This window comes from Toxotes jaculatrix, chromosome 21, assembly GCF_017976425.1.
Source record: "Toxotes jaculatrix isolate fToxJac2 chromosome 21, fToxJac2.pri, whole genome shotgun sequence".
In the NCBI taxonomy this organism is placed as follows: Eukaryota; Metazoa; Chordata; class Actinopteri; family Toxotidae; genus Toxotes; species Toxotes jaculatrix.
Window position 1 is genome coordinate 12,312,533 of NC_054414.1, and position 27,622 is coordinate 12,340,154.

Consider the following 27,622-nt stretch of genomic DNA (forward strand, 5'->3'; position numbering starts at 1 on the left):
GAGTTCATTTTTCCACATACCTACTTTTATGGGCTGCTTTTCTCACACACATCCCCTCGACTAAATGGGAAGCATCTGACAATAGGTGAAAAATTGTTGCCGTTAATACACCAGAAAGCTTTAGCTACAGTGTGCTCTGCAGTTGCCACAATATTATGTGGCTTTAGAGTGGAATGTCATCGAGCTAGGTGAGGCTGCAAGGACAAGGGGGATTAGTGTTTGCCAAATATGTTTGCTCACTTCACCCAAAGGCTGGAAAGACTAAAAAGTGACATCTTTCACATTCTCTGTAGTGACAACAAACATTTCTTCCGCCAGAGTAGAATCTGACCCAGTGCCTGAGGCAAAGGTTCTTGCGGCCAACAAGTTTCTCCCCTTTCTTGACTTTACTGATCCTTTAAAGCTGTTGCAGCTGGTATGTAGAATTAGAGAGCAGAGTATCAGAGTTGTAAGTTGAAATTTCAAGTCGACTGTGGTTCTGATGTCAGTACAGCTAGCCAGAAGGCTTAGTCTTTCTGTGATAATGATGGTAGAGAGCGTGATTTGTATGTGGATAATAAACTGGTATTTAATGCAATGCATTTAGAATTACTGAGAATCATTATCCATGAGTCTGACCACTTATTATTAACCGCCACTAGCACTTGTGATTAAATTACTATGCAGACGTTGTCATATACTGTATATATGACGGATTGTCGTTGCTCCATCCGTGTGGACGTCCTCTCCCTTCTGTCTGGAGGTCTTTCCTGCTCTCGCCTCGGGCGTGTGGTGTGACCTCGCTCTCCCTGCGTGGCAACATGGCAGCGATGCTGTGAAATGTCACTTTTGCCGTTGCTCACAGAGGCAGCGAGTTGCTTCGGGGCCTCATCCGTGGTGGTGGGAAACAAATGGAACAAGAGTCGCAGTTAAAGGTCAAACTACAAGGCTCATGAATAAAGTCCAGAACAGCTGTGTTCATTTTTAACATGAGGAGAATATACTCAGATTATATATGATGGTGCCAAAGAGATTTTATGTGTTTGAATAAGTGTGAAAATAGCAGCAATATAAAAAAGAAATTTTGATGCAGTACTGACAATTGTTGGCCAGTTTTGTCAAGATCAGAAGACAGAAGTGCAGACCAAAATCTTGAAAAAAAAAGTGCATTTTCTCACCATGACATTTCAGCAAAGAAATGTGTGAATTATATCAGCTCTAACACAATGTAGTCAATATATTAGAGCTGGCTTCCTTTCAAAAGCAATCACTCGGTGATCCTTTGGACTGTAAAGGAGAATAGTTCAGGACAGATGACTCACAGAGATGGCATATACTGCCAGCTACAGCTTTGCCTGGTATTATAAGCTCAAAGAGATATAAAACTCTGCAAGACTGGCATAAAATACACTGTGATAATTCTCCCGTATCTTATAAATAGGTAATTTGGAAGTTTTCATTATAACTACTCTGGTGAGAAAGACTGAAAATGTTTTTAATCTCTCTGCTTCCTGAGGTCAGACTATTGTATGGGGCCCCCATTACTGAGGACTTGCTTTAAATTTCTTAGTTGTTGGTTGGTCGGTCCAACACTTCAGTCCAGAACTCCTCAGCAATGTTGCCGTGAAATTTGGTACAGATATTTGTAGTCCCGGAAGTGATACCTACGTATTCAATCGAGCTCCATCATCAGGTCAAAATCTCAGGATCATGAAAACTCAGCTTTAGCCGTACATTGTACTAAATACTAAACCGCTAAATTAAGATGAATGTGGTAAGCATTACCTGCTAAACATCAGCTTATTAGTTTTATCACTGTAAGCATGTTAGTATACTTACATTAGCATTCTGCTCAAAGCACTGTTGTGCCTAAGTAATGTGGCTATAGACTCTTGTTTAAAATGAGACAAGGTCATGGATATTGACAAGTTTCAAGGTATGTGTTGCTGTTTACCATTGTTGTTGCGTATGTACTGTTTTTATCACTGTTTTTATTACAGTGATTATGTCTTAAGTCGTTGCAGACAGGCTACTTTGTGCATATGGTAGATTTTTTTTTTTTCAGCCAAGATTCCATTTGCTGTTGCTATTTGTGTGCTGTTGATTCGATTTGGAAATCTTCTTCAAGGGAAAAATTATATTTTCTTCTGAAATGCAGAGGAATCCTTTGGAAAGAGAAATGTTTGTGTCTTCCTGAGACAACATGTTTAGAGCTGCAAACTACTATGCTCTTTGCTTCAGTGAACTGAGATGCACTGAGAGAAATTCTGGCCAAAACAAAAGTAGAATGAATAAAATATTTTTGCATTTATACACTTAACCTTTTTAAGTGTAATTATTCAGGAACAATGCCAAATCACAGTCAAATGAATAGCGTACATATTAAAGATGTTCCAACACTCAGCAGAGCAAGTTTTTTTTTATTTCATTATTACATGTACAACATAACAGTCACCCTCTTAACTCCCTCTGTGACTTTCCTTCCCACTGTGGATTATTAGAACAGTATTAATTTCACAACACTTCAGTATTATGTGGTGAGTGATTATTCAGTTTTCAATATTAAAAGCACTTGTGGTTTAAGAAAATTAGTGTCATTTCAGCCCACGAGTATTTTGTCTGACCAGATTTTCTTTTCAACTTGTCATATGAAGTGGAACAGCAGAGTTCATTCCCTGACGTTTACGGGTAGCTCAGAATATTTTGCGTGCATTGTATTGTGCTTCATATACTTAAACACTTAAAGAGAGAATAGCATTTCAAAACAGGAAACGGCATAAAAGAGGTCAAGACCAGCACTGTTACTGCTGGTTCCTGCAAAGTGATCTTTCAGAGTTTTTTTTTTCTTTAATTTCCACGCACACTTTTTTTTTTCTGTCCTTGCGTTTCATTTGCTAACCAGCCTGTTTGGGTCCATGCCCATTTTTGTCCACTTGTTCAAGTAAAAGCATTAAAGAAAAATAGCTTTTGCCACTACAGTCCCCCCCGATGAGAGCACAGCCACAGAGAAAAATAACAAGGAGAGTTTTGCTAAAGATTGACAAACAATTCCTTAAAGAACTCCACAGGATAGCATTCATTCTTGTTTTCATCACATTGTCCTTTATGCAGTGCAAAGATTTGACAAGAATTCACCAATAAATTAAGTTCATGTGCGGTATGGTTCATGTCCATCAGCACACACAGGTCAGGTCGCTGGTAGACTCTGGTCCTACATGAGCACGCAGCTTTTGGCCCGGTCCTTTCTAATGGGAGGTGGGTGCTCATGGATCTCAGTCCGTGGCGGCTGCTGGGAAACCCGCTTGAGACCACGACGTGAGCCAGCACGTTTGAGCTGAGGCCGGTGGATGCGGGACACAGATGCCAGCGTGGTGACGTGGAAAACATCACGGACGCTGTTCTCTGAATACTTTGAGGTGCACTCTGTGTAGGCGACGGCACCGATCTGCCTCGCCAAATTTGTGCCCTGGAAACACAGAAAATTACACAATATAGTTTTTTGATCGATCGTTAACATTAAAATGACAACTTCAAAATTCAAGCATCTATCCAGCCCTCTGCTTCAGTTTGTTTGTAGTCCAAAAGTGAGTGACTCACCTAAAGAGCTGCTGAAAGCTAATACTTAGAGCTATGATAAATAAATTGTGTGTGAGAGAGAATGTCCTTAAACCGTGTTGACCCTCTGAAATACTTTAATCCTGTGGGAAGCCTCATGTAATTCAGTGGAGGCAAATAAAGCATTTGCCAAACAGTGTAACCAAATAGTGTAGAACATGCCCTAAAAGTTTGTTATTATCACAGCTTGTTACATGCTCTTACATTAACCTTGCCATGCTTTTATGGAAATCAGACCATTGTACTTGGTCATGTATACAGTAAAAACACCCCACTTAATAAAAGCCTGCACTCTCGGAAGCATGATAGGTAGCTGGGGCATCCAGATAGCTGAGATCCTCCACACAGCTATGAAATATTCAAGGCCTATGTGTGACTATAAAACCTGAGCATAAAAGCTCAGCTTATTCCCAGTTGTAGTTAGCACCATCTTTAATCTGGACTAATTGAACTTGCATATGGTGCATTCATTTTGCTTACCTGTTCTCCAGCACAGACTCTGCTTGCTTGGGTGTATGTAGTAATACAAAAGGGGAAACTTGGATGTCAGGTTGATTTAACCAGTCCGTCTTTAGGTCTTTAATGTAGTAAAGTCAGTCAAGTCAGGTTTTCTTTATATGGCCTGATATCACAAATTACAAATTAGCCTCAAAGGACTTAACAATCTGTGCAGCATAAATCGGACAAGGAAAAACTCTTTAATGGGAAATAAATGGAGCTGCTCTACTACTACTATCTCTCATGTTTCTCACTTTCAGTCTCTTTTTATGTGTCATCAGCTGAATGCAGCAACTTTTTTAGCAATGAAACATTTACACTGTGTGACAGCGTAGGTGTTAGAGATATGCCATACAGAAGAAGTATCTTAGCTGCCAGATTGGGCACTATTATTCCTCCTCTATGAAAAATGCTAAAGGCTTGAGCTGTGCTACCAGGGAGGCTGCATTTTTGTATTTATTTATTTATTTTTTGCATTAATCAAAATGTTCCAACACTTAAAGTCTCTATTTTGAAAGCCTTAAGCCGATTACAGCAGTAGTCACACAGTTCATGTTCGGTTTATTCTGGTGAATGCACTTTCCCCTGGGGATCACATCAGTTGGTCAAGTGGCTGAAATGTTAAGATCCTAGTTTGTTGCCGTTTGCAGCGCAGCTCTTTGGATGATTAAGAAAATGCTCTTTGGTTCACATCACACTTTTAAGTACAACTTCAGCCATTTTCAACCCACATAATCTATCATTTGCCTCATTTACCCTTTTGTCACTCACACAGCTTTTGTGACTTTTTAAGAGCTTCAAATTATAAGGTGAATATAGTAATAGAACACAGTACGAATGTACTAAAAAATATGGTGTAGCTGACTATGGTGGGGTCATTTTAAATGTCCTTTCAGTTAGAAGTGACCCTAAGAGCAAAGTAAAAGTGACTTCACAATGAGGACTGAATGGAGAAGATGGATAAATTGTTTCAAAGTTGAAAGTGGGAAAACATTTAGATGTTTTGTTTTAATCAAAGGCTTTCGTGAATTTGGAACCAAATCAGTTTATGCAGAGAAAACTAATCAGAGATCTTGATGGACCAATTTTGATGCCATTACTGACAGGACAATGAAGGTCGTTACCTTTGCTTTGTCGGAGGCATGAGAAAATATTAATTTGTTGACAAGAGGCTGCCAAGAAGTGGGAATTCACATTTACATGAAAATAGGCTATTAAAATTCATGCGTGCCACTGCTCATCGCTTCAAGACACAAACAAAACAATTGTATTATCGCACATCCTGCTGTTTGTCTCCTTCTTTGTTCAGTCCCAGGTCTTTTATTCTCCTTGTGTTTCCATATTTGTGGAAGTTATGATCTGGAGCAAATGTCATACTCCAAATTCATTATCAGACCTTTTGTATATGTGCACAAGAGAACAAAGTATTAGCTATCAGTTGCTTGGGATGATATTATTAAATTTGTACGTAAATCAGTGTTACCATAGGCTAATGAAAATTGTGCAAACAGTGCAAATGGACTGTACATTTAAACCCATAAGTAATGCATGTTTCAAATATTATAATGTTACGTAAGTTAAATAGACAATGTTCAGTTCTTCTCATATGAAAAATTACTGTGGCATTGTTAGGCTATAGAAACAGGAGCAGCAGTTAATGTCAAGCTAGGTTTGAAACAGCGGACGATCACAGACACTGGCTGGAAAAGGAAGAGAATACAAACATATTTAAGAGATGAGTTGCATTTTCTCTGGATTCCTCACCTGCTCGTGGGTGACAGGAATGAGCCTGTGTTTGGAAAGCTCTCTCAGGACATTGAGGTCCGTCCTCATGTCCAACTTGCAGCCGACCAGCACCACTTTGGCACTGGGACAGAACTCCTGCGTCTCACCCTGCCACTGGGTATTAAAAGATAAGTACATATCAGTGCACAGGGCCCTTATAAATTAAACATAGGTTGAACTGAGGACAATCTTTATGGCCAAGAATATGTGGACACTATATGTTGCTCATTCCAAAACCATGGGCATTAATATGTTGCTATAATGGAAGATACTTGTTTCTGAAGATTTTCTACAAGCTAACCTTGCAAAAGTGCATATTTTTGGTCATATGAGATGCCTTCAACCTGGAAAAAGTTTCTTTCAAAGTCCCATCAGGTCACAATTTCTGAATTTCTGCATAAAGAGTAACTTAGCACCCCCTGAAAATCTCTTTTCTTTCAGTAGTTTAACTTTTCACCTTGCTGCAGTGATGCAGCACTCCTGTAACATCACCCAGAGGTAAAACAGACCTGAAACCTTGAACCAGAGAAGGCAGCACTGTTTCTTAGCTCGGTGTAAGTTCCTCTCACAAGCTCTTAATACTAATATCTTGTGTTATAAATGTATAATGATACCGGGCCCCTGTTATAATCTTACTCACTTTAACGTTTATTCCAACAATGTTCTTGCACCTATAGCCATTAACAGCAGTTATTTAATGACACAAAAACACCATGTTTATATTCAAATCTTGATTTGGATTGTTAAACTCTGTATAAGTCGCTTCGACTTTGTATCAAACAATTTGGACTTCCTAATTTGTATTCCATCTTCTCACTTGTAACCTGTAGCAACACACCCATACCAATGCAGGCCATTGTAATTTTTTGCGTGGCCTTGTTGTCAGTCAGCCTAAAGTATAGAAAAAACACTGGTATGGTCCTTTAATGCCTTGAGCTCTGGAAACGCAGCACATTAAGTCTTAAAATGATAATTTGGCATAACAGTGTTCAGACATGAAAGCTGGCTTCAACAGACCACACATACTGTAACAATGCAACAATATACAATAGATGTTTTGTCTGCTACAACATGAGCTCACAACAGTATGATGTGCATGGTCAGAAATGCTGGGAGAAGACAGACAGACGGAGACCGACAGTATACAGACCACAAACATGACTCAAACTGTTAAACTCTTTCTCTTTCTCTCTATCACTCTCGTCCTCTCTGAGTCCCCTTTCATTATCTCCTCACACCACTTTGAGCACTGTTGCTCCATTTGTTCTCGCTTACAAAGAGATCCTTTCTCCCGGATGCCAGTGTCGCTGCTGTTACGGGCTCCGGCGCGTTGTGCTGTTGTGCAGAGCGAGCAGTTGCCTTTCAGTATGCCCCTCCACCAAACACTGTGTAACTCGTGAATAGCAGCAATTTCAATGAGTCACAAAGGACCCATGGGAAGAGCGGCTCATTGTTTGCATTAATGTTAAGAACTGGTGGGAGTTTTGTCCCTGATAAAGACCAGAATGTGAGCTGCTGGTGCTGAGATTCTGATTTGTCAAAGGATAAAAATGGAAGAGGGTTGTTTTCAAGAACTGCAGCTGACAGTTCAGTTTAAAAATATCTCTGTAGCCCAGGTAACTGTACGGGACACAATACTTTCAGGAATTTAGGGAGTTGAGGAGGAGTTTCCATTATATGATTACACACATATTACACATGTTGGGTTTTTGAGGCTGATTGTGATACTTTCAGGTTCTTGGTTATGGCAGTTTGAGTCAGTCAATCAGTCCACCACTTTGGTCTAGACTGAAATATCTCAACAGCTAGTAGATGGATTGTCATTGAAATTTTCTGAACCTAATAACATTGGTGATCCCCTGACTTTTCCTCTAATGCCACCATCAGGCTGACATTTTATGTTTTTAGGGAAACGTCATGACAACTGTTGAGTTCCATGAAACCATTTCTCAGAAAGAATTGTTATAACTTTGGTTTAGTTTTCATCTCACACCATCATCGGGTCAAAATTTTAATTTGTCCATCAATTTGGTTTTTGATCAAATACCTGGAAAATGTATTGGTATTATTCAGACTAAATACTTCTAAAGTGAAAATTTAATGAAAATAAGTCTAAGGCTGTTTTCCACAGTTAAATGCTATATATGGCAGTATGCATAAGGCATTCAAATAACATTAATGTTTAGAAATAAAATTTATTGACTAATATTCTGATTTATTTAGAAAAAATATTTAAAAATTAGATGAACAGACAAATTAGTGTTTTTTCTTTTTGATTCACTGAAAAAAAAAATCTTGGGTGGGTTAATTGTGCTTGGAAGGAACTTCAGTAATTTTTTAAATCAATTGAGGCTACATCCCAGACTGCATCAGTTCAGTGTGGTACATGATGCTGACTGTGAAACAGTAGCTGTAAAAACCTGTGATTACAATTATACACCCTCACATTGTCTGAGAGAGCTGTTTGTGCTGTATGTTTGTCTTCCTCTGTTATTGTGCTTGTAGTTTTTTTTTTTTTTTTTACTTTTTCATAATGGGAGATCTGGTGTGAACATGTTGACCATGCTGTATGTTACTGTCTTGTAACATAGAAATATAGAAATGAGATACAGCAATGTTGACAGGCTGCTATTCAGAAAGTCATGAAAAAAAGAAAAGGTGAAGAATTGTTGCAAGCTGTGAAGTAAGGGTTGAGCCATTAAAGAAAGGGTAATAGCCAGGTAGAGAGTGGGATAACATCTTAGGTTGGGTAATGCTAGATGAGACAGCCTAACATGGGGGATTTAAATAAGCATTTGAGGAGAGATTGGACTAAAAAGAACAAAAGATACAAAAAGGAAAAAAAGGGGAAGTGATAAGGATCCGAGGGGTATTTTTGTAGCTTAGCCATGTTGAGAAAGAATAGACCTTCTAAAAGGAAAATTGGATGGCACAAAAATTGGTTAGGCGGAAGACTGTCAGACAAAAAAAGAGCTATGTACTGCAAGGGTGTTATTTGAGAAAGCTTGGAGATGGAAAATAAGCTAAAAAAACACACCAAAGTAGTAGAAACAAGACATGATGGCACATTGTACTTAAGTTCATTGCTTTAGCACTTACTTGAGGATAAGTTCCTTTGTTTTGCCTCTAAACTGTGAATAGACTGACCTCTCAACATGTCACTCTGGCATCCAACGCATGCATTGTGAGATCAGTTTATTCACCACTATCACTAAGGTCATTTAATAAGGTCAGAGTTCAAGTTAGCTCTCAAGTGGACCCCTGCAGTTGTGAGAATTTGCCCACGATAAAAGATAAGTGTTTTTCCTGCATTGTTAATATTGATGAGGTATAGCGCTGACTGCAGGGATGTCTACGGACTGAAAAACGCTGTTTGATGTTCGTTAGCAGTGAAAATTGCTATATAATAAGATTTATCAAAAATAAGCTTATTTGTGCTCCAAGCAGATTAAAACACTGTACAGTTTTCTGGCAGCTCTTTTCAGCAAAAAAGCTAAAATCCTTCCATACAGCACTTGCTCAGCACCTAACAGACACAATTGGTGTCTGTTAATTAGCACACTAGCTGGTGGACATAGTGGAGCATTTCCCACTGTTTTTAGTAGAGAGAGCTAAAATGTATGTTAGTGTTGCTCACTAATTGCTGGATGTGTGCAACTGTTGTAATATGTTGTTCAAGTGGCCATAAAAATAAGTAATTTCAGGTTTGAGAAGGTTCTGTTGTCTTGATAAAAAAGACAAACTGTAACTTGAAAATCATCTCAGCTGTGTTTAAAAAAAAAACATTAGAGGACACATTTGTACTTTTGTAAATGTGGACACTGACCTTTTTCAGGACACTGTCCAGTGTCTCCGGACGGCTGATGTCAAAGCAGATGAGTACAGCATCTGAGTCAGGATAAGCTAATGGCCGCACATTGTCGTAGTAGGCTGAACCTGCGGGCGAAAAATACACACAGACATGACCAGTGTTTCCAGGTGGATTATATGTTGTTTAGTTACTTTGCTGAAGAGTTAACTTTTTTTTTTTTTATCACAAAGTGAGTCATTACAGAGCACCTTTGGCAGTAATAACTGTGATTAAATGTAATTACCATGAACTAAACCACTCTGCAGATGACAATGAGTGGGTGTAATTCATTGCTTTCGAAACGAACAGAGGGGCCTCGTTCACAACCCCTGGTCTGTTTGTCTGACAGTCTTGAATAAGCCAACAGACAGACATGTGACAGTGATATAATGAATGGCTCACACAAAGCGTCACCTGGTATTTCAGAATGGCATGTGTTTTTGCCGGGGGCCCTGGCTCAATTGAGCACTGTGACCTGGGCAAGGGGACACATTCCAGTCGGGGTTGTGGTGGTGGGGGGGGTTAGGAACAGCATTCCCTCTCCATTTCCCTCATTGTCTCCAACACTACGTGCTTTTGTCACCATACACAGGGCTTTGGAAAATTCCCATAGAACGTGACTGAGTCTTTCACACATATTAGTTACACATATAAGTTATTTTTTAAATAATCCAACTTTTAGGATAAAACATAATGAACTTTTACATCAAAATAACTCCTCCTGCACTCAGTAATGTAGTGTATATATACATTTATCTAATCAAATGTGACACCTGCGGGGTAATTTACATTCACAGTATGTGTGTAAGACACAGGCCAAAAAAAAATCAGCCATTTTTAACCCTCATTTGTGTTGTGCTGTCAAAATCTGGCCCCAAAGCAAAACATATGTTTGTGCACGTGTTGCTGTGGTCAAAAAATGTCAAACTAAAGGCTACAACCATTTTTCTCCTGTCTCGCTGACTAATTTCCCTGCTCCTGGGTTTCACACATACTGTCCTCTCTCTCACACACACACACACGCACAGGATCTCACTTTCTCCTTTGTGTTTTAGTATTTTTTTAGGTTCAGATTAAGTCTTAACATCTGCAGAAAAATAGGAAGATTAATTCATTAATGGGCGAAGGCAGCAGGAGAGAGTGGAAGTAATGTCTTTTGGTCACCAGTCCCCCTAAACCACCCGTAGGTCTCCTCAGCTTCCACACACACACCCACTGACAGCAGTGAAGCGGCTCTGACAGCTGTAGCTCAGCTTCACACTGTCAGCTCCACCTCTGCATCAGACAGCAGCTGGGATCAACTGAGGTGTTAAAAAAGTTTGATTCTTTGTCTCTGTAGCAATCCACTGGAACAGCTTCTCTGCAAGTCTGGAAATCTAGAAATAAAACAGACGTTTGCAGACATTTCTTTTTCAATGTTACCGAAAGTGTTTTTCTTTTAAATCACTAGTTTTGAGCCGATGCCAGACATACAGATCAAACAGTAAAGAAAAATGGCGTAGAAATGTCAAGAGGTGTTAGTCTCAGCCCACCTGAAGCCATGCAGGCTGTACTTATGAAATACTGCTGGTCAAATCTGGGCAGTAGGATGGGACACTGTAAAAGAAGTAATTTGCAGAGCTGCTTTGTAAGCACTTTTGCAAGTACACTAGGCCTATATAGGTTACAGCTATGCAGAGTAATGTCTTTTGGTCAGCTACTATCATTAGAACTCGTGCCGACTATTGCAAAATACTTCAACAGCTGATGTATTTGCCAACACACCTGAAGCTATCACATGCACAGAGACAACCAACAGAAGACATAAGGCATGTAAGCAGTAGTTTGACATTAAATTCTTAACTCAAGGTCCACTTTATAGATTTTTCCGTTGCTTTCAGCCACATCTCAGGGTCTTCCCTAAACTTCAGTCTGGTCCCCAGTTGTTCTATAACAACATTACAACTAAACAAACTCCAGTTGCTGAGGAAGACTCCAAGAAGCTCTGGAAAAAAAGCTAACAAATGGACCTTGAGATAAGTTTCTTTTGGCTCAGATGTTTTATATGAATATTACTGTTTGAGAGGTTGAAAAACAGCTTAAGCCAATATGAAATGTGAGTCAACATGGGTCTTTAACTCACTTCACCATCCATTTTTTTAAGTGTTCTCTGTATAAAACATCAGATAAAGACAAAAACTTCCCAAGGCAAGGAGGAGAAAAAGAAACATAGCAGAATACGGAATAATAACATAATGAAACTCCATTATGCTTTAATGTAATTTTAAAAAGCTACTTCCTGCAACTTCCTCTACATTTTGTCAAGCAGACATAATGGAAGTGGAAAACTATTCTCCATTGTAAATGTTACAGCAAGTAACAATTGTAGACAACAACATGGCTGGTAAGTTAGCTCATGAATATTTTCAAATAAGCTGATTCTGGAGAGCTGTCCAGGGTGCTGATTCTAAGGGACGATCTCCTCTGGGCAGGTAACCTGTGATCAGTCTGTGCCATCTAACCGAGCTGTGTGGGACCCATTGTTCAGATCGCTTCGTCCTATTAAAAAAACACCTGAGCTGTTTATTTAGGAGCTTGTCTGTGGAGTTTAGGTGATTGCTTCTCTCTGGTGTATTCAGTTAGTTGGTACTCCTTCAGCAGCAATATAGTTGTTTATTGCTCTGCCAAGTCCTCCTCTGCTCAGTCTACCTACCCCTGCCAGAATAAACAAGCATCAAGACCCTCCTGAGATTCAAGTCGCTCTGCACTCGAATCTTTCGTCTCTCCACATTGGTTCCAAAAACAGATACCTGCCAAGGCCAGCTTTGAGTAAAACACTCATTAAATTAATCTGTCAAAAGGTTTTAGGTTCGTGCCATTAACCATCCTGACAACATGCAGGAGGTTGTGTGGATTAGAAATGTGGTGAAAGAGTAGAAATGTAAAAAGAGTAGTTGCATACACATGTGAGTAGTACATTTTGTGAAATATGCTTATCTGCTTTATGAATGTTGGACATACATATAGAAAGTGATTTTGTGTATTTCCTAAAATGTGTGTATCAAATGATTTAAATAGAGGTCAGTCCTTCGAAAAAAGGGGTCTGAGGTTACAGTAATGATCACTTCACATTCCTGATAATGAAAATATAATTCAGATGTAGGGAATCAGGAAATCATTCATGCTTACAAAATGGATTCAGCTTCACTATTCCTCATAAAACTGCTATTAGCATAATCATGGATAACGGTAGAGCTTACTTGACTCTACATAAAAAAACACAAATTCACTGTGACATACACACACACACACACATACAAGCTGCAGACTGCGAGCCTTGAGGTTCCATGATGTCAACTAATCTATGTTCAGCACTCGAGCAGCAGCTAATGTGTATTGATCTGTGAGCTTTTTTGACCCTCTGTGGGCCCTGTAGTATGATTCCCCTCATGGGAAGATTCCTGCCGTTGTAGCAGCAGCACAAAGAAACTTCAAACCCATCTGTCTCTGTCTAAAACCCTCTGATCAAGCACAAACTCTTAAAAGACACTCAGCCACTGGAGTGCTGCGCGTACTTAGCAATCACACAGGACAATACGAACGTCATTTAAAGTCTTTACAGCTCATTTGAAATATTTACACGCTTCATAACTAGCTTGAAAATGAATACAGGTATGTACAGACTTATATTTGAGTTTCACCTAAAAGGTGCCAGTGAAACGTCAAAATTGTCTAAGATGTGCATCTGCTGTACAAACGTTTAGCGCAGTGACGCACAACAGTGTGGGAAGCGGCAACACCACGCTGTGACTCCACATGGGGTCGACAGCTTTTGATGTTTGATGCTTTCAAAAAGCACTGTTTCCTTTATTCTCTTGTCTGTTTGGTCTTTCACAACAACAGGCCGGTAAGCATGTACTGTCCATGCCCTCTTCTCGTTTTATGTAATCCACTTGTGTTCTGCTATTAACGGATGTCTGGCTTGAATTTTGTGGCTGTTTAGAGAGGTTTGTCCTTCCTAAAAGACTCAAGTAATGTTGTGTGAATGGTTTCTTTTTTGAAACCCACTTTTATGCACATGCTTTGAAAATGTAAATACACAGAAGTTGGTATGTAAATCACCCTGGTGGGCATATCCTGTTCCTGTTAGTAACAGGATCCTTTAATTTTGCCATATGCAGTTAAATACATATAAGAGCAGCACACACCGGGTGTGTCAAAGTTGAAAATTGGTGCCCACAGCACAGACCAAGCAGAGAAAATACAGAACAAATAAGCTGTCGAGGTAGGATAGGGAGAATGTGCGGATGTGATGAAATTGCTGCTTTTCTGAGAAATAGGGCTGCAACTAATGATTATTCTCATTATCACGATTTCTTAGAGCTGAAAGTGACATTTTGAAAAAGCTTATTTTGTCTGACCGAGAGTCCAAAGCACAAAAACTCAGTTTACTGTCAAATGAGACAGAAAAAGACAGCAGATGCTCACATTTGTGAAGCTGGAACTAGAGAATATTTTTGCTTTTTTTTTTTTCTGAAAAATCAATTTTCTGATGACCACATGTGTCACATTATTGGCACCGGGATCAGCCTCTCACCAACCTAAATTTATAAATGTAAGGTGATTTGAATGAAGTTTTTATAATTGCATACAAAGACAACAACAGGGCAGGATATAACACAGGCAGCTGTTAGCGTGAATCATCAAACACATACTGAATCAAAAATGAAAGACAACTCATTTAAATGATTTTGGATTTTCAGACGTTCATGTCTGCTGGCAAAATTCATAAATATGAATAAGTACTAATTAAATAGTCCATCTTGCCTTTTTTCCCAAACCTTTGAAATAAAATTATCAAAATTAAACAGCCCTTAAAAACGGCAAAAAAGACAGTCTTCCAATCTTCAGAGTATGTACAGCACAAAGGAAATAATTAAGAACGTCCTCTAAACTCGAGGCACAAGTACCACGATAAGGATCAACATAACAGTGTATCCCTACATAATTTACCCATAAATATATATACCAAATCTATAAATCTAACACTGACAAATTAAAGGAGAAACAAATAGAGTATCTACATATGTTTATGTTTTCAGGGTTTTTTTTCTTTAATTCATCTGTATAATCCAGACTGTACTGAAAGTTCAGCGTAGAGGTACAGAAGCTTTTTATGAAGTAAAGTTTCTTGATGAGAGACCTTTAATGAGCCCCACTGGGCAAGTTTCTTAATTACGAAATGATGGGAGTCATATTATCTATTCTATATTAAATATGGTAAATCTTGTTAGTGATTTTTTAATGCTCCGGAGATATCTCCTTTTTCTCATTTGGTTTCAACTCATTATTAAACATCCACCGTTGTATTTTGGGAAATTTCTTTAGTTAGTTGAGCTCAAAGCCGTGAAGTGTCTGAGAAGAGACAATCAGACTGCACGTCATATCTTTCAGTATTCACGGGGCTGTGTGATTCAGAGGGAACACACACACCTAGATACGTTTGCACCGAAAAACATTATTAATCCTCTCTTATGGCATTTCTGTCTGCCAGCTTCCATCATTACACAGTAATGTTCATCAATATTAAATCCTGTTTGTCCCAGTTACGCCCTTCTGAAGAAATAGTGCCTTTTTCAGGTTTTCATGCAGGTCTGAGTTCCTGAAATACACCCAGAGAGAAAACGGCAGTACAATTTAATGCTATTGATTAATGTATTTTCCCTCCACCACCTGAATGTATAAATAATGCCGCCCACTGAGATTAAGCATTACGGCTACACACTCATACTGTGTGAAATGTGGGGACAATACGACTCTCTAGTGAATAACCAAAAGTGAAATCAGCCTGTACGTTCAGATGATTATCATAAAGTAATAGAGTCCACTCAGTAGACATACACACACACACACACACTCAGCATGACTAATCAGTCAGCTTATATGCATAAACACTTTGAGACACCCTGCAGAGGAAACAATGCTGTTTGTCTTTCTGCCTGTACAGAAATGCATTAAAATTTCACATGATTTTAACGTGAAGGTATTATCCCTGATATATTTTTCTCAATTCTCAGATTTAGTTTGTCATTGAAACAGGTTATCCATTGAGCTAGCAATGTAGATTTCTTCCAAATTTTTGTAATGTATTTGAAATAATAAGTGTATTGATGTTTCCTCTCAGGAGCGATTTCTCAGTGGACCCAAAAACCTTAAAGTTAAAGGGGCACTCCACCAGTTTTACACATGAAGATCAGTCTATTAGTTGTGGAGAGCACTACTCGGCCTGTGTCTCTGGAGGAGCTTCGTCAAGTCTGAGAAAATTACCCCTGAATGTCATCAGGATTATACCGGACTGGGCTTGGAGACAACACATTTATTACAGAAAGCCTGCCTGACAAAATGGCCATGTGAAGTAAAAGACATGGGTTTTTGCCAGGCAGGTACAGGTCTTCAATATTCTACTCTGTTGCATCATCCCGGATCCAGTGTTTTTGGAGCTTGACCCATAGTAGGGACTAAATATCTGGTTATTTCAGCCTATGCTGTCCTGATTTTGAGCTTTTTGTCTCTTGTGAGTCCCCAAACTTTATGGAAGGGCAATAATAGAAAACTGAAATGCCCCCTTTAATAACAGAAACATTACATTTTGTTGAAAGTTCATTCTTGACCTTGGAAAACGTGGTTTCACAAAACTTACTTGCTACTTGTGGTGTTAGTTCAACTGCATCTCAGTAGATGGAGTTTGCTCAGTTGTCATAGAGATCAGATGTATGTATGGTACTTTGGTTATGCTATAACAGGTGGTCATATATGGGGAGCAAACGATGACAACTGAGCCATCTCCATGACAACTGAACAAAATGCCATCCACTGATGAGGACTGTGAGATGTGGATGAAAGCTACCGAAACAGAGAAGTGGACATTTAGTTCTGAATTTTGTTCATATTCACTTTAATTGTTTTACCTTCTATTTTAATTAGTCTTAGTGTAATGTTTTAATGTTATAAATGTGTGTGTGTGTGTGTGTGTGTGTGTGTGTGTGTGTGTGTGTGTGTGTGTGTGTGTGTGTGTGTGTGTGTGTGTGTGTGTGTGTGTGTGTGTGTTGTCATGCATACTTCTCTTCTTGAACACCAAACAAAAGCCTGAAAAGCAGAGGGGAGGAATGAGTGATGCTTGTGCTGCCAATCATACTATGAGGCAAACAGTGTTTGCACAATGTGCCCGTCGACAATGTGACAACAGATTTTTATCAGCAATACCACACACACGTTGCAGATGTGTACCGCGGTTGGTATGTGCTTCAGTGTCCTTTGAAGAAGACAACTTGACAGGTCTTTGCTGGGAAACTTAAGGTTACGATGTTCTTTAAGCATTTGTTAAATTGCTTCAGTCTAATCAGATCACTCATGTAGAGAGCAACCAGCCACCAAGTATCAGGCAAGATTTCAGTGAGAAATTCTATGTGATGTTGTGGCATATTTCTAACTCAGTGGGCACAGAGGGAAAGAGCTGCCAGTGAGCACAGTTTTGCCTGAAATCAGCAGTAATCCTGCAGGATTCCTTAAAATTAATGACAGAGGGAACCGACTGGCATCTGGGCATCTCCCCCTCACATTAAACCACCAAGCTCCTGTTGTGATTTTAAATGCTGTAAAGTTCTGAGCAGTCCTGACTGTGGGTTCAAACCCAGAGAAAATATATGAACCTCTGATCCATATATGTTGTTTAGGTGACACAAGGGGAATTTTATAAAACATGGAGATAACTTATGTTAAACAATGGCAGTTTTGCAAAATCTTACTAAATGTGAGACATGCCAATACTCGTTTTAAACTTTTTAAATTAGTCAATTAACTAACGGACAGGAAATGAACCTGCAGCTATTTTGATAATCAGTTTGTCCTTTAAGTCATTCATTAAGTAAAAGCATACATTCTCACGTTGTGATGTATTTAATCCATTTATCAAAACCAGGAAACAAAAGTGTTTGTCTATACAGTGAAAATATCACTAAACAGTAGAAATAGGGTCACCACCAGTCCAACTCCTGCAGCCCTCCCCAGTAATGGCTGAGGTGCTGGGGGCTGAATGGAGTGGCCATAGCTGTCTTGCATTATAGATTAGAGACAGAGAGGGTCTTAAGTGGATGGATAGACCCCTTGAGTGCCCTCTGTGTGTGCTTTTGTGTCTAAACAAACTGTACTACAAAATATAATTACCTTTTTCCATTCACGTAATGTAACAACTAAGCCATTAGGGTTTTAAGCAACAGCCTAAAAAATGAGAAATGACAGTCTAATCCTTTGTGTATCAGCATGACCTGATGACATTTAAATTTTCAGTTTTTGTTGGCCTGTCAGTTCATTTATTTTCATGAGTATGATCTTCAAGCCGATGTCCATTTTATCGTTGTCCTTTTGATCACAAATGTTAGTGTTAAGCTTTTACTAGCTGCAGAAGTATTTTGGCTACCATGAAGAGTTTTGTTTGGGGTTTGCAGTGAGTTTTTTGTCATCTCTTTCTATTCCTTTTACAGCAAGATTCTGTTGAATTTTAAGGGTCTTTTAATCTAGAGGCTGGGAGAGGATTTTTTGTTCTGTGTTCTCCAAAATACTTGTTTATTACTTGAAAATTACATCCAGCATAGGAGTGCTTTAAATAACTGTTATTTACAGTTTAGGCTATTTGGATATATAATGTCACTGATGCTCCAGCAAAACTTTACTGGACAAAATGGCATAAATAAAGACATATATAGTTAACAATTAATATATGGTATGGTGTGACTAAGGTCTGCTAAAAATCAGAAAACCTAAATAAAAAATGATGAAAAATTATGAAAAAACTCAATTTTAAACTGAATTTTAAAAATAAGTAAACAAGCCTGTATTTTGTTAATGTTGAAGAATCAAACGTCTTATCAAAAAGTTAGTGTTACTGTTCACCCAGACTTGGTGTCTCTTTTCGACAGACTGCTCGGTTACACATGCACCAGTGGCTGAGAGACAGACCGGGCGTCCCCTGGGAATGAGAGTGGAGACGCTTCTAGGCCATTGATTTTCAATGTGCCAGTGGTCTTCTAATGGGCTGCAGGAGCAGAAGAGAATCAGACCAGATTGACTGGAGCACAGGTTTGCACCATGAAAACCTACTGACACTCATTTAGTCCTCACTCAGCATGCTTCCTCCTATACATGACTCTGAGCACTTAAAACTGAGCACTTTGCTTTGACACTGTATGCCTGTCTCTTCACTGTCTCTATTTATATATTTTCCCTCTCCTCTAGTCTCTCAGAGCACTTACTCATGCGCTTACTCACACTCATACACACAAACATACACACCAGTGCACACGTTAAGCAGAAAAAACCAACAGCACTTGGACTAGAGACCCAGTTCTCTGATATCTGCACTTCTATCCAAAAAGCCTCTGAAACGCTTGAACACACCAAGCTATTTTCTCAGCAGATTTCTGTCATGGAGCCAGGTGCCACTCACACACACACAGATGCTCGGTCAGGGCACATCTGGGTAGTGCTTTCAAGGAGCCAACGTGTAATTGGGGTCATAAAAGCTGCTCATGAATGAATGATGGGTTGTTAAGGCAATCTCTGCCACAGACTCCGTCGACCTGGGATGGAGGGATGGATGGAGGGATGCAACAGGGCCTTTAATGGGAATACAGTGCCAGCAGTGTTTGCACAGAATGTGACAGAAAGAGCAGCATGTGTGTATGTGCAAGCAACACATCCGTGTGTGTTTCAAAACATGTTGGGACATGTTCTTACTGTTTTGACTAGCCCTCGAGGAAGTATCACAGAAATTTCAGGTTGCATGCTGTGAACAGGAAGCTGCCTGTAGGACAGAGTTCAAGGCGGCAAACCTCAGTGCCTTCCTTCACTGCTCACTGTCTTAAGGTGTGACGCTGCAGGTTGAGCCAGTTGTTTTATCACCCTCTTACCTCACACTTTCACATGCTCGGCTGTGAAACCTGTATGTTTTGGAAGGCTGTGTTTTTGTGGCAAGAGCATCCTGCAGGCATGAAACTGCTTTTTGTCATCAGCCAGCCACAGAGGAAAATAAACCGAAATGTAATTTTCTTTGCAGCAACAGTAAAACACACTGGTCCTTAATGAGTCCAACAAAGACGAGTGAAAATAACACTTCAAACCCCAGTTTCAAACCGTTATGTGTTTTACTGCATCACTGACAAAACACATTGTGAAGAAGTTGCTAATTATTCATCATAATTAGCCATTATGCGACTAAAATTAAAATGTGAATTATATTGCTGAAACCATCTTAATTCACATAGTCTTTTAAACCTGCAATAACATTTTTTTGTGCTACTTGGGGGCGGCAGAAACAAGCTCTACAAACACAACACTGACATACTATGACCTTAAGCTGACACGGCAAACATATCACATGGCAAAGAACTACCTATTTACACATCAGGCAGACAGAGAAACATTATTAGCTTTCATTTGGAGATGTGTTTCTGATGAATGTAAGTGTGTTTTGCTCTCCTCCAACTCCTGAGAGAAAACATGTGGCTATATGTGTGTTAGTGCATTTTCATGATTAACGGTTTAGTAAGAAAGTAAAGGTCACCCCTAGAGTCTATATATTAATGTAATTTATGACCTCTTTAAGTCTCACATTGGAAAATTGGTTGATAATTGCTTAGCACAGGAACTTGTGAAAAGTGAATTCCTTTGGGCTCAAGTTAGAGCAGCTCTGTCTCTAACACGCAGTCACAGAGGGCAATCAGTGCAAGAGGAAAACCACTGATAAAAAAAAAGATGAAGTCACACTGGTAGATAAAGAACCTCACAGATGTCCACAAAACATGCCGTGTAAAGATCATTTGTTGCTACGTTGCAGGATGGTGAGCTGGAAACAAATCAATCAACGGCGAAATTATTCTCAGCACCAAGTTTTTGGTTTTTATCACAGCACATAAAGACGGATTAGAGTAAACCATATGTGGTATCTGAGCTGCCAGGATGCACCGAGGAAAGGAGTGTGGGATTTTCAGAGCAAATGAGAAAAAGATTGAGTGAGAGGTGAGGGAGAGACATAAAGACAGATCGAGAGACAGACAAAGAAAACGCAAGGTAAGCTAATCAAGTTCAAGAGTGCTGAGAGGGCACTGCCCCAATACAGTGGGACTCCTGACCTTGAAGGAAACAGACTGGTGAGAGGTTGGCAGCCAGACTGGATATTAGAAAGAATAGATGAAATTAAAGAGAGGAAGAGAAAAAGGCGCAGAGAAGGGCAAATCGAGAAATGATAACTGTGTTATAGCAGATGAGTTTGCCTGGGATCAGATTTTATGGCCTGGGTCTCGTATTATTATTTGGAAAGCAACAACCTCTCACTGCACAACTGTTGTGTAATCATAGTCAACAGTGCTTGCAGTTATGAGACTAATTTGTTTCTTTGGTGTATGGTGATTTGATCTAACAGTTGCCTTGAGTTGATGACTCCACGAGGTCCATTGCACATTAAAATATTGCAGAAGCTTCTTACAAAGGAGAATTAGTGCATGAGTAATTTGTTATGAGCAGAAATTGTTTTGTTAATCTTTTAAATGTTTCCAAACAGGCTTATGATTCCAAACACACATTTTTTAGCATCATAGATTGTAGCACATTATGAAACTTATATGCAAATACAAAATAAGCTAATGGGGGTGCTGGAATTTGGGAAGTTAGTCAGTTTCCAGTCCTTTGAATCTTGGCCTACATCTCTGATTCAAATAGACCTGGTGTTGTGCTCACCTATGGACCTACCTATTGTGAAAACAGCTGAGCCAATCTGAGCTTTATATCAAGGTCTTGTCAGCAGAAAGTGGCACAGCAAAAATAAATCTCCACATCTTTGTGAAACATTTGACTCTTAAAGCTTGATGACATTGTGACTATGCACAGGGCTGGTTGGTGGCGGGCAAACTGTTAACCCGCTAGCCAGCCAGGCTAATGGTAGTCTCAATAGCTCTTCAGTACAATACAATACAACCCCTCCCGAATAGAAAACAGCTAGCATAAAGACAAAAGGGTAATTTAGTCTGATTATCAGTCTACGGCACTTAAAAGCTGGGATTTCCAACAAGACAACTGCCCTGGGACACAAAGGCTCCAGGACACACACACATAGCAATTAGACTGTGGTGATTTCATTATTTGTCCTTTTGTTTGGTGTGACTGTACGCACCACTGAGGCACAATATAAACTGAAATAACACCAGCATTATTACCTGCTTTTATGGCCCTGTCTTAATTATTCAGTTTATATTGTGCTCAGATGAAGCATATTTCTAAATAAATATGTGCTTATGTTAACACAAACAAACGACCTACCAAGGAATATAGACGCAAAGCCCGGAAATAGGGGGTAAATAGGGGGTCAAAACAATTTGTCCCACTCCCCCCTGTTCAGTTATTGTGGCCCTGCAACGATCAAAAGCTCCAAGTGCAGCTTCTAAATGGACCTTGAAGTGAGGCTGGTTTGTCATCTGCTGTTTGCAAGGCCAAGAGTGAACTCTGAATCTCAGCTTGACTCACATTGCTCTGATCTTTATCTCGGCTCAGTGTCACCTACACCAGTGCATGAAAGTCAGAAGAGGAAAGAGGTGAAGAGGGCAGAAAGACTGAGAGAAGAATGAGGACTAACAGAGGTGTGCACAACATATACCAGGAGAGGAATTTAGTTTGGCAGGAAGAAAGAAAAACGAGGAACAGAGGTTAACCTACCAGGCAGGGAGTCAGAAAACAAGCATGTTTGGATGTAAAGGAAGGAGGCAGGAGGTTGTGGAGGCAGTGGGTGGTACAGCGAGATGAAGAATGAAGGAGACAGGGGGCAAGTGTTTGGTCACACAGCAAGTGGCTGATTAATTAAATCCACTGTTTGTTTCTGCACAATGAGCGGGTAGCTCGGAGCCTCGTCCTGGCACCTTGCCTAACACTCACTCCTCTCTGTGGGCCTGTACAACAACTCTCATCCCGCGCCTTCTCTTCTTATCTGCCCTTCATCTAATCTTATCTTTTCCACTGCTATTCACACAGGCCTTATATCTTAAAATCTGGGAGAGTTTGTGTTCTTTTGTCTTCTGTATTTATCTGTACTTACTTTATGAATGAATTTGACAACCTCAACACAAATCGGATATTTTAGGAGACATTTACGCTGCATGTTGCCTATTATTTGCTCTTTTATATGATGCTACTTTCATTTCAAACACTCAAATCAATACTGTCATGATACGTGGTGATGAAAACAGATTTTTTGATCATTCTTGTTTCATGTCTGAGTCTCAGTCACGGCCTCACTCCCACTGCTTTGGTACACCTGCTGTCATGCAAACTGCACACACTGGCATGCCATGCACACAAAGTGAATGCTAACAAACATTTTCCCGGCTCTCTCTTATGTATGCCTTGCACATGTCTGTGAATACACACACCAGAAAAAGTATCTGCATACTTAAAGTGTGATTGCATAAGAAATGGCAAATGTAAGTAAGAGCAGAAGTTAAAAACTCATGGGTATTATAGGCTCCCACAGAAACCATCCTTGTAACCAAGCCAAGTTACTGTAATCCCCCTTTTCAGTCATTAGTGTGACGAGGCAGGTACCAGAGGGAATTGTGGTAATAGTGATGTAGGTGCCAATGCACCTGTCTCTTGACACAGACCCAGAATAGCTTGCAGGGACACTGCGAGGCAACGTACACATCTACTCTCAGTGGCTTCTGCAGAGCTGGAGCAATCCAGCTCAGGTCAGACACAGATCACCTGCCGTAATCTGGATCATTCAAAGTCTAGTTTTTGACAGAAATCTAATTCATTATATCAAAGAAATAGTTTAATATTTTGAGAAGTAAGCTCATTTGATTTCCTTCTTGAAGACTGACTCCACTCTTATGTCTGTACAGTAAATGTGAAGCTACAGCCAGTTAAGCTTAGCTTAGCATAAAGACTAGAATTCACTGGAAAACAGCGAGACTGCCTCTGCCTAAAGCTTAAAGAAATCTGCCTGCTAGCTCCTCTAAAAGATATGTTCAGACAGAAAGCAGATCATTTTTTCACTTTATCATAATATGCACAATTTTAACTGCTGGATAATTTGTTTTTATATGAGCCATGCAGCTCTTTGCTGTTATTTCCCTCCAGTCTCTCTCTCCTTTTTCCTCTTGTCTCTGTATGTTCATGAATCAGATTCAAAGCCCTGGGATACACAGAAAATTTGCCCCTCAAGTTAATTTTCTTCTCATGCGAATGCGTCTTCAGGTCAATTTGTGCCGCCGAGGGTGAACTTACATCAAATTGCATCTTTCCTTTGTCTTGGTCTGCACATTGTCGTTCTTACACTTTGGTTTTTGTACATATCAAATAAATGAGATATAACATGTCAATTTGTTAGCTTTAGAGGTGCTTGTAGGCAGATATTGTTTCCAGTGTTTGTGCTAAGCTATGCTTACCGCCTCCTGTCTGAAGCTTCATGTTATTTCCAAAAATGCTGGTGCCACAAAGGTCCTTTATTTACTTGTACCTCTATAACTTTCAGTACAATTTACTCTCCATATAAACACTAATAAATCAATTATCATTGCTTCATAAGTGAGTAAAAAAACATTTATAAATTCAACATTTAGATAGAAAGGTTGTAAAAAATTCCTTTTGCTGTTGTGTATCCTCACAAAACCCTTTATAAAGTATTCCTTATTAAAAAGTAATACCTATTTTGTTGCACAGTAGCACACATGCTCAGATAGAAATAGACTTTTGTTAAATTTATTTATGCTGAAGGTTTAGCACAGCTTTGCTCAGCACGCAGGCTCTGTTTCAGAAACACCTTCGATCTTATTCATAAAGGTTCACTCATTCACGCCTGGGAGCTCTATGTCCACTGTGTTCAGCCTCTATTGTTTGCAATGAGATGCCATTAATATGACATAATAAACACCTGAATGGCACCTGCTTCACACAAAAAGATGAACTGAATTTGTGTGTGGAGTAAATTACTGTTTAAGCGTTCCCATGGTGTAATTGTTATCCAACACACAGCTCAGTGAGAGAAAGGTGTGTGTGTGTGTGCGTGTGTCAGTGTGAAGCAACCAGTAATTTCAAATGGGTGTTGTTCAAACACAGTGGCCTCACCCACTGCAAACCAACAGGCAACACCAGCCTCAGCAGCTGCAGCTCTTAATCTCCAGCTTGTCTGGCTGGTCTTTCTGTCTGTCTGCATGGGTGGAGGTTAGTGGAATTAAAGCCGCTCTCTGGTTGTGTGAGAACAAGTTTTCGGGTTTTGTTGTGGAAGTGGGAATGAAATGAAATGCGAAAGGGCCTAAAGGCTGACAAAGGGAGAAAGTTCGCTCACTGCTGAAAGAATCTGACTGTTTGAGCTCCATAAACTCTCTCTCACTCTCTCTCAGAAACCGACCACTGTTTTTGTCAGTCTAAAAATCAACATTGTGACATCAACTTTACAGTTTTTAACATCTGCCCCAAAGCCATATCAGCACTAGGAGTGGACAAACAACCCCGCGATCAGCATTTGTTAACTCAAAATAACAAAATTGAATTATTTTAACACAGGAAAACCTGCCGTGTTGCGTGTATTTGGTCATGATGCCAACTGTAATTGTACTTACAGTCACATATGCAGCGAATTTTACACATTCTTAAGTGTTGATTATGCGATGACAGCTACTTGGGGCAGGCAAGTGTTGAATGACAAGTTGTTTATCCTCTCACAGAGCTGATGTAACTCTGGAGCGGCTGTTCAAAACAAACTACAAGTGTCAAATTGCCTCTAAAGGCGGTGACAGGAGTGGAGTTATATAAACGCTGTATGAACACAGACAAGTTCTGTGTCTGCCAATGTTGTGTCTACATTTAAAACTGAATTAAATCAGTTTAAAATAGTAGGAAAATGTCCTTCAGTACTCCCACAACACTCCAGCTGTGGTTGCTCAGGCTTTTGACCCACAGCGTGGATGTTGTTGCACGCTCTTGAGGAGTCAGATGAATTACTTCATGCTTCATGGGATGATGATGCAGCTCACCTCTCATCACACTGGCATGATAATCTCGCCAGACAAAGCAGAGACGAAACCAAACCCAAGTGAGTCTTACCCGAAGTGTCCCACATGTTGAGCTCGATCCTCTGCTTGTCGATCTCGAAGCTGGCTGTATAATTCTCAAACACCGTGGGAACATAGTTCTGAAACGAAACAGTGAGTGTGGCTAAAATTAGATCAGAGTTCAGAGGGGTGTTAACATGTCTTGTGAAATTTGTTGCGATTTTCATAACACGAAACAGCCAAATTAAGGGACATCAGGATAGTGTGAGGTTGAGAAAAAAAAAGAAGAAAAACATCCTGATTAATTCAAATAGCTGTGGTGCAGATGATAGTGCAGTGATGAGCATCAGAGGCGTGAGATGGTGTGTGTGCGTGGAAAGTAGATGAGGCCAATTCTGAGCTTTGACCTATTTCCAAATTCAGAAATTTAGGTCAACAAGCTCTGATTTCATTATCTTCAACAGTTTGAGAGTTTCAATTGAAAACAAAAAAAATCTCTACAAACTGTAAAAGACATTTTGGTCCATCACTTCCTTTTGAGTAACAAACAATAAGCTGCACTGTGTTGTTGTTGTTTTCAGCACAATTTCTGCCAATCAATTACATTTCCTGCTGTTGTTAATGTATTGAAAATGCACTGTTGTCAGCGTACTAAGCACTGGTAAAACCACAACACAGATTTGATGGAAATTATATGTTCCAGTTTTAATCCATTTAAAGTATCAACTGATATTATCCCAGGTGTACACTGATCTTTGGACAATGTCTGTTAGCTCCAAAATACTGATGGTTTAAATATCAAAAACCTTAATTCATCCCAATAACTTCAAATTTCCTTGTGTGTTGTGTTATTTTTATGATGACAATCATTAAGAGCAAGTAATATTTTCAAGAGATAAACTCTTTCTTGTGTGAACGGTTTTATGTTGACATTCACATTTTTCAGTTGCCGTATTAAAACATTAAAATTGTGCCTGTCTCAAAATGTGAAAAACACAATCTCGACAAGGAGGAGTTGAGTCAGTGTGGTGCCCAGAGGCTGTGCTCAAACCAGTGATCCTTCAGTATTTACAGACCACAGTGCTCCGGTACACCAACCGACGCCTGATGCGCAAAAGCGCACAGAGCCCAGATTTCTGTGCGCAACAGAATGGGCACGAACCTGAAGCCTGAAAGCGTCCACAGTTTAACATTATGATACACAACAAAGATTCAGAGGAAAAAAAAATATGATGAGGAAAGACGTAACCGTTCTAAGGAAATCACCTTTGGGCAGCATTTGGCATAATTTACATCGTGTCAGCTCGTGATAATAAAAGAGAAAAATACATTGAAAAATATCTACATATAAATATTAATTAATATGAGTTATCAGTCAGTTCCTAACTGATGGTGTCTAACAGGTTTTGAAGTTTTGATGTTAAATCTCAGGCCAGATGGAGACTTCGTCGTGCCGTGTGGTTTCAGGGGACTTCACGCACGACTTTGCGCTGCAGTCATCACTCATGTGTTTCTGAAACACTGTCTCTTACCTCTGGGTACGAGTCTTTGGCAAAGACGTGGAGGAGAGCAGTCTTGCCACACTGCGTATCGCCGACCACCACGATCTTACAGCGAAGTAATCCCTTGCTCTCCATCGTGCCCCGCGAATCACTGAGTGGTTCTGTGTCTCTGCCTCCTTGTCATTTAGCTCCGAGCCCGCTGAGAGTCGAAGATCGGATCTAAATGTCGTAAATGTTTCTCTCGAAGAAGCCAAAAAAAAACTTCAGCTCCACAGTCTGATGTAGTTTCGGCTACATGCTCTGCGTAATGCCGCGCTCCT

The 27,622-nt window shown here is 39.7% G+C and overlaps 1 protein-coding gene across 1 annotated transcript; it reads right to left on the reverse strand.

Moving 5' to 3' along the window:
• Positions 1-2,591: 2,591 nt before the first annotated feature.
• LOC121175450 (rho-related GTP-binding protein RhoN-like) lies at positions 2,592-27,622 on the reverse strand. The gene is made up of 5 exons (XM_041029218.1): positions 27,333-27,622; positions 25,853-25,940; positions 9,704-9,813; positions 5,857-5,991; positions 2,592-3,445 (listed from the first exon to the last, which is right to left on the reverse strand). The coding sequence occupies exons 1-5, from the start codon at positions 27,435-27,437 to the stop codon at positions 3,191-3,193; spliced, it is 693 nt and encodes a 230-aa protein (XP_040885152.1). The 5' UTR covers positions 27,438-27,622; the 3' UTR covers positions 2,592-3,190.

What these genes read in the sequence shown, in the direction of transcription:
- LOC121175450 (XM_041029218.1), bottom strand. Translation starts at nt 27,437, where the DNA reads ATGGAGAGCAAGGGATTACTTCGCTGTAAGATCGTGGTGGTCGGCGAT. An exon ending in CCAAAGACTCGTACCCAGAG is followed by an intron (nt 25,941 to 27,332) that starts GTAAGAGACAGT and finishes GTTTCGTTTCAG; the next exon opens with AACTATGTTCCCACGGTGTT. An exon ending in TGGACAGTGTCCTGAAAAAG is followed by an intron (nt 5,992 to 9,703) that starts GTCAGTGTCCAC and finishes TTTAATACCCAG; the next exon opens with TGGCAGGGTGAGACGCAGGA.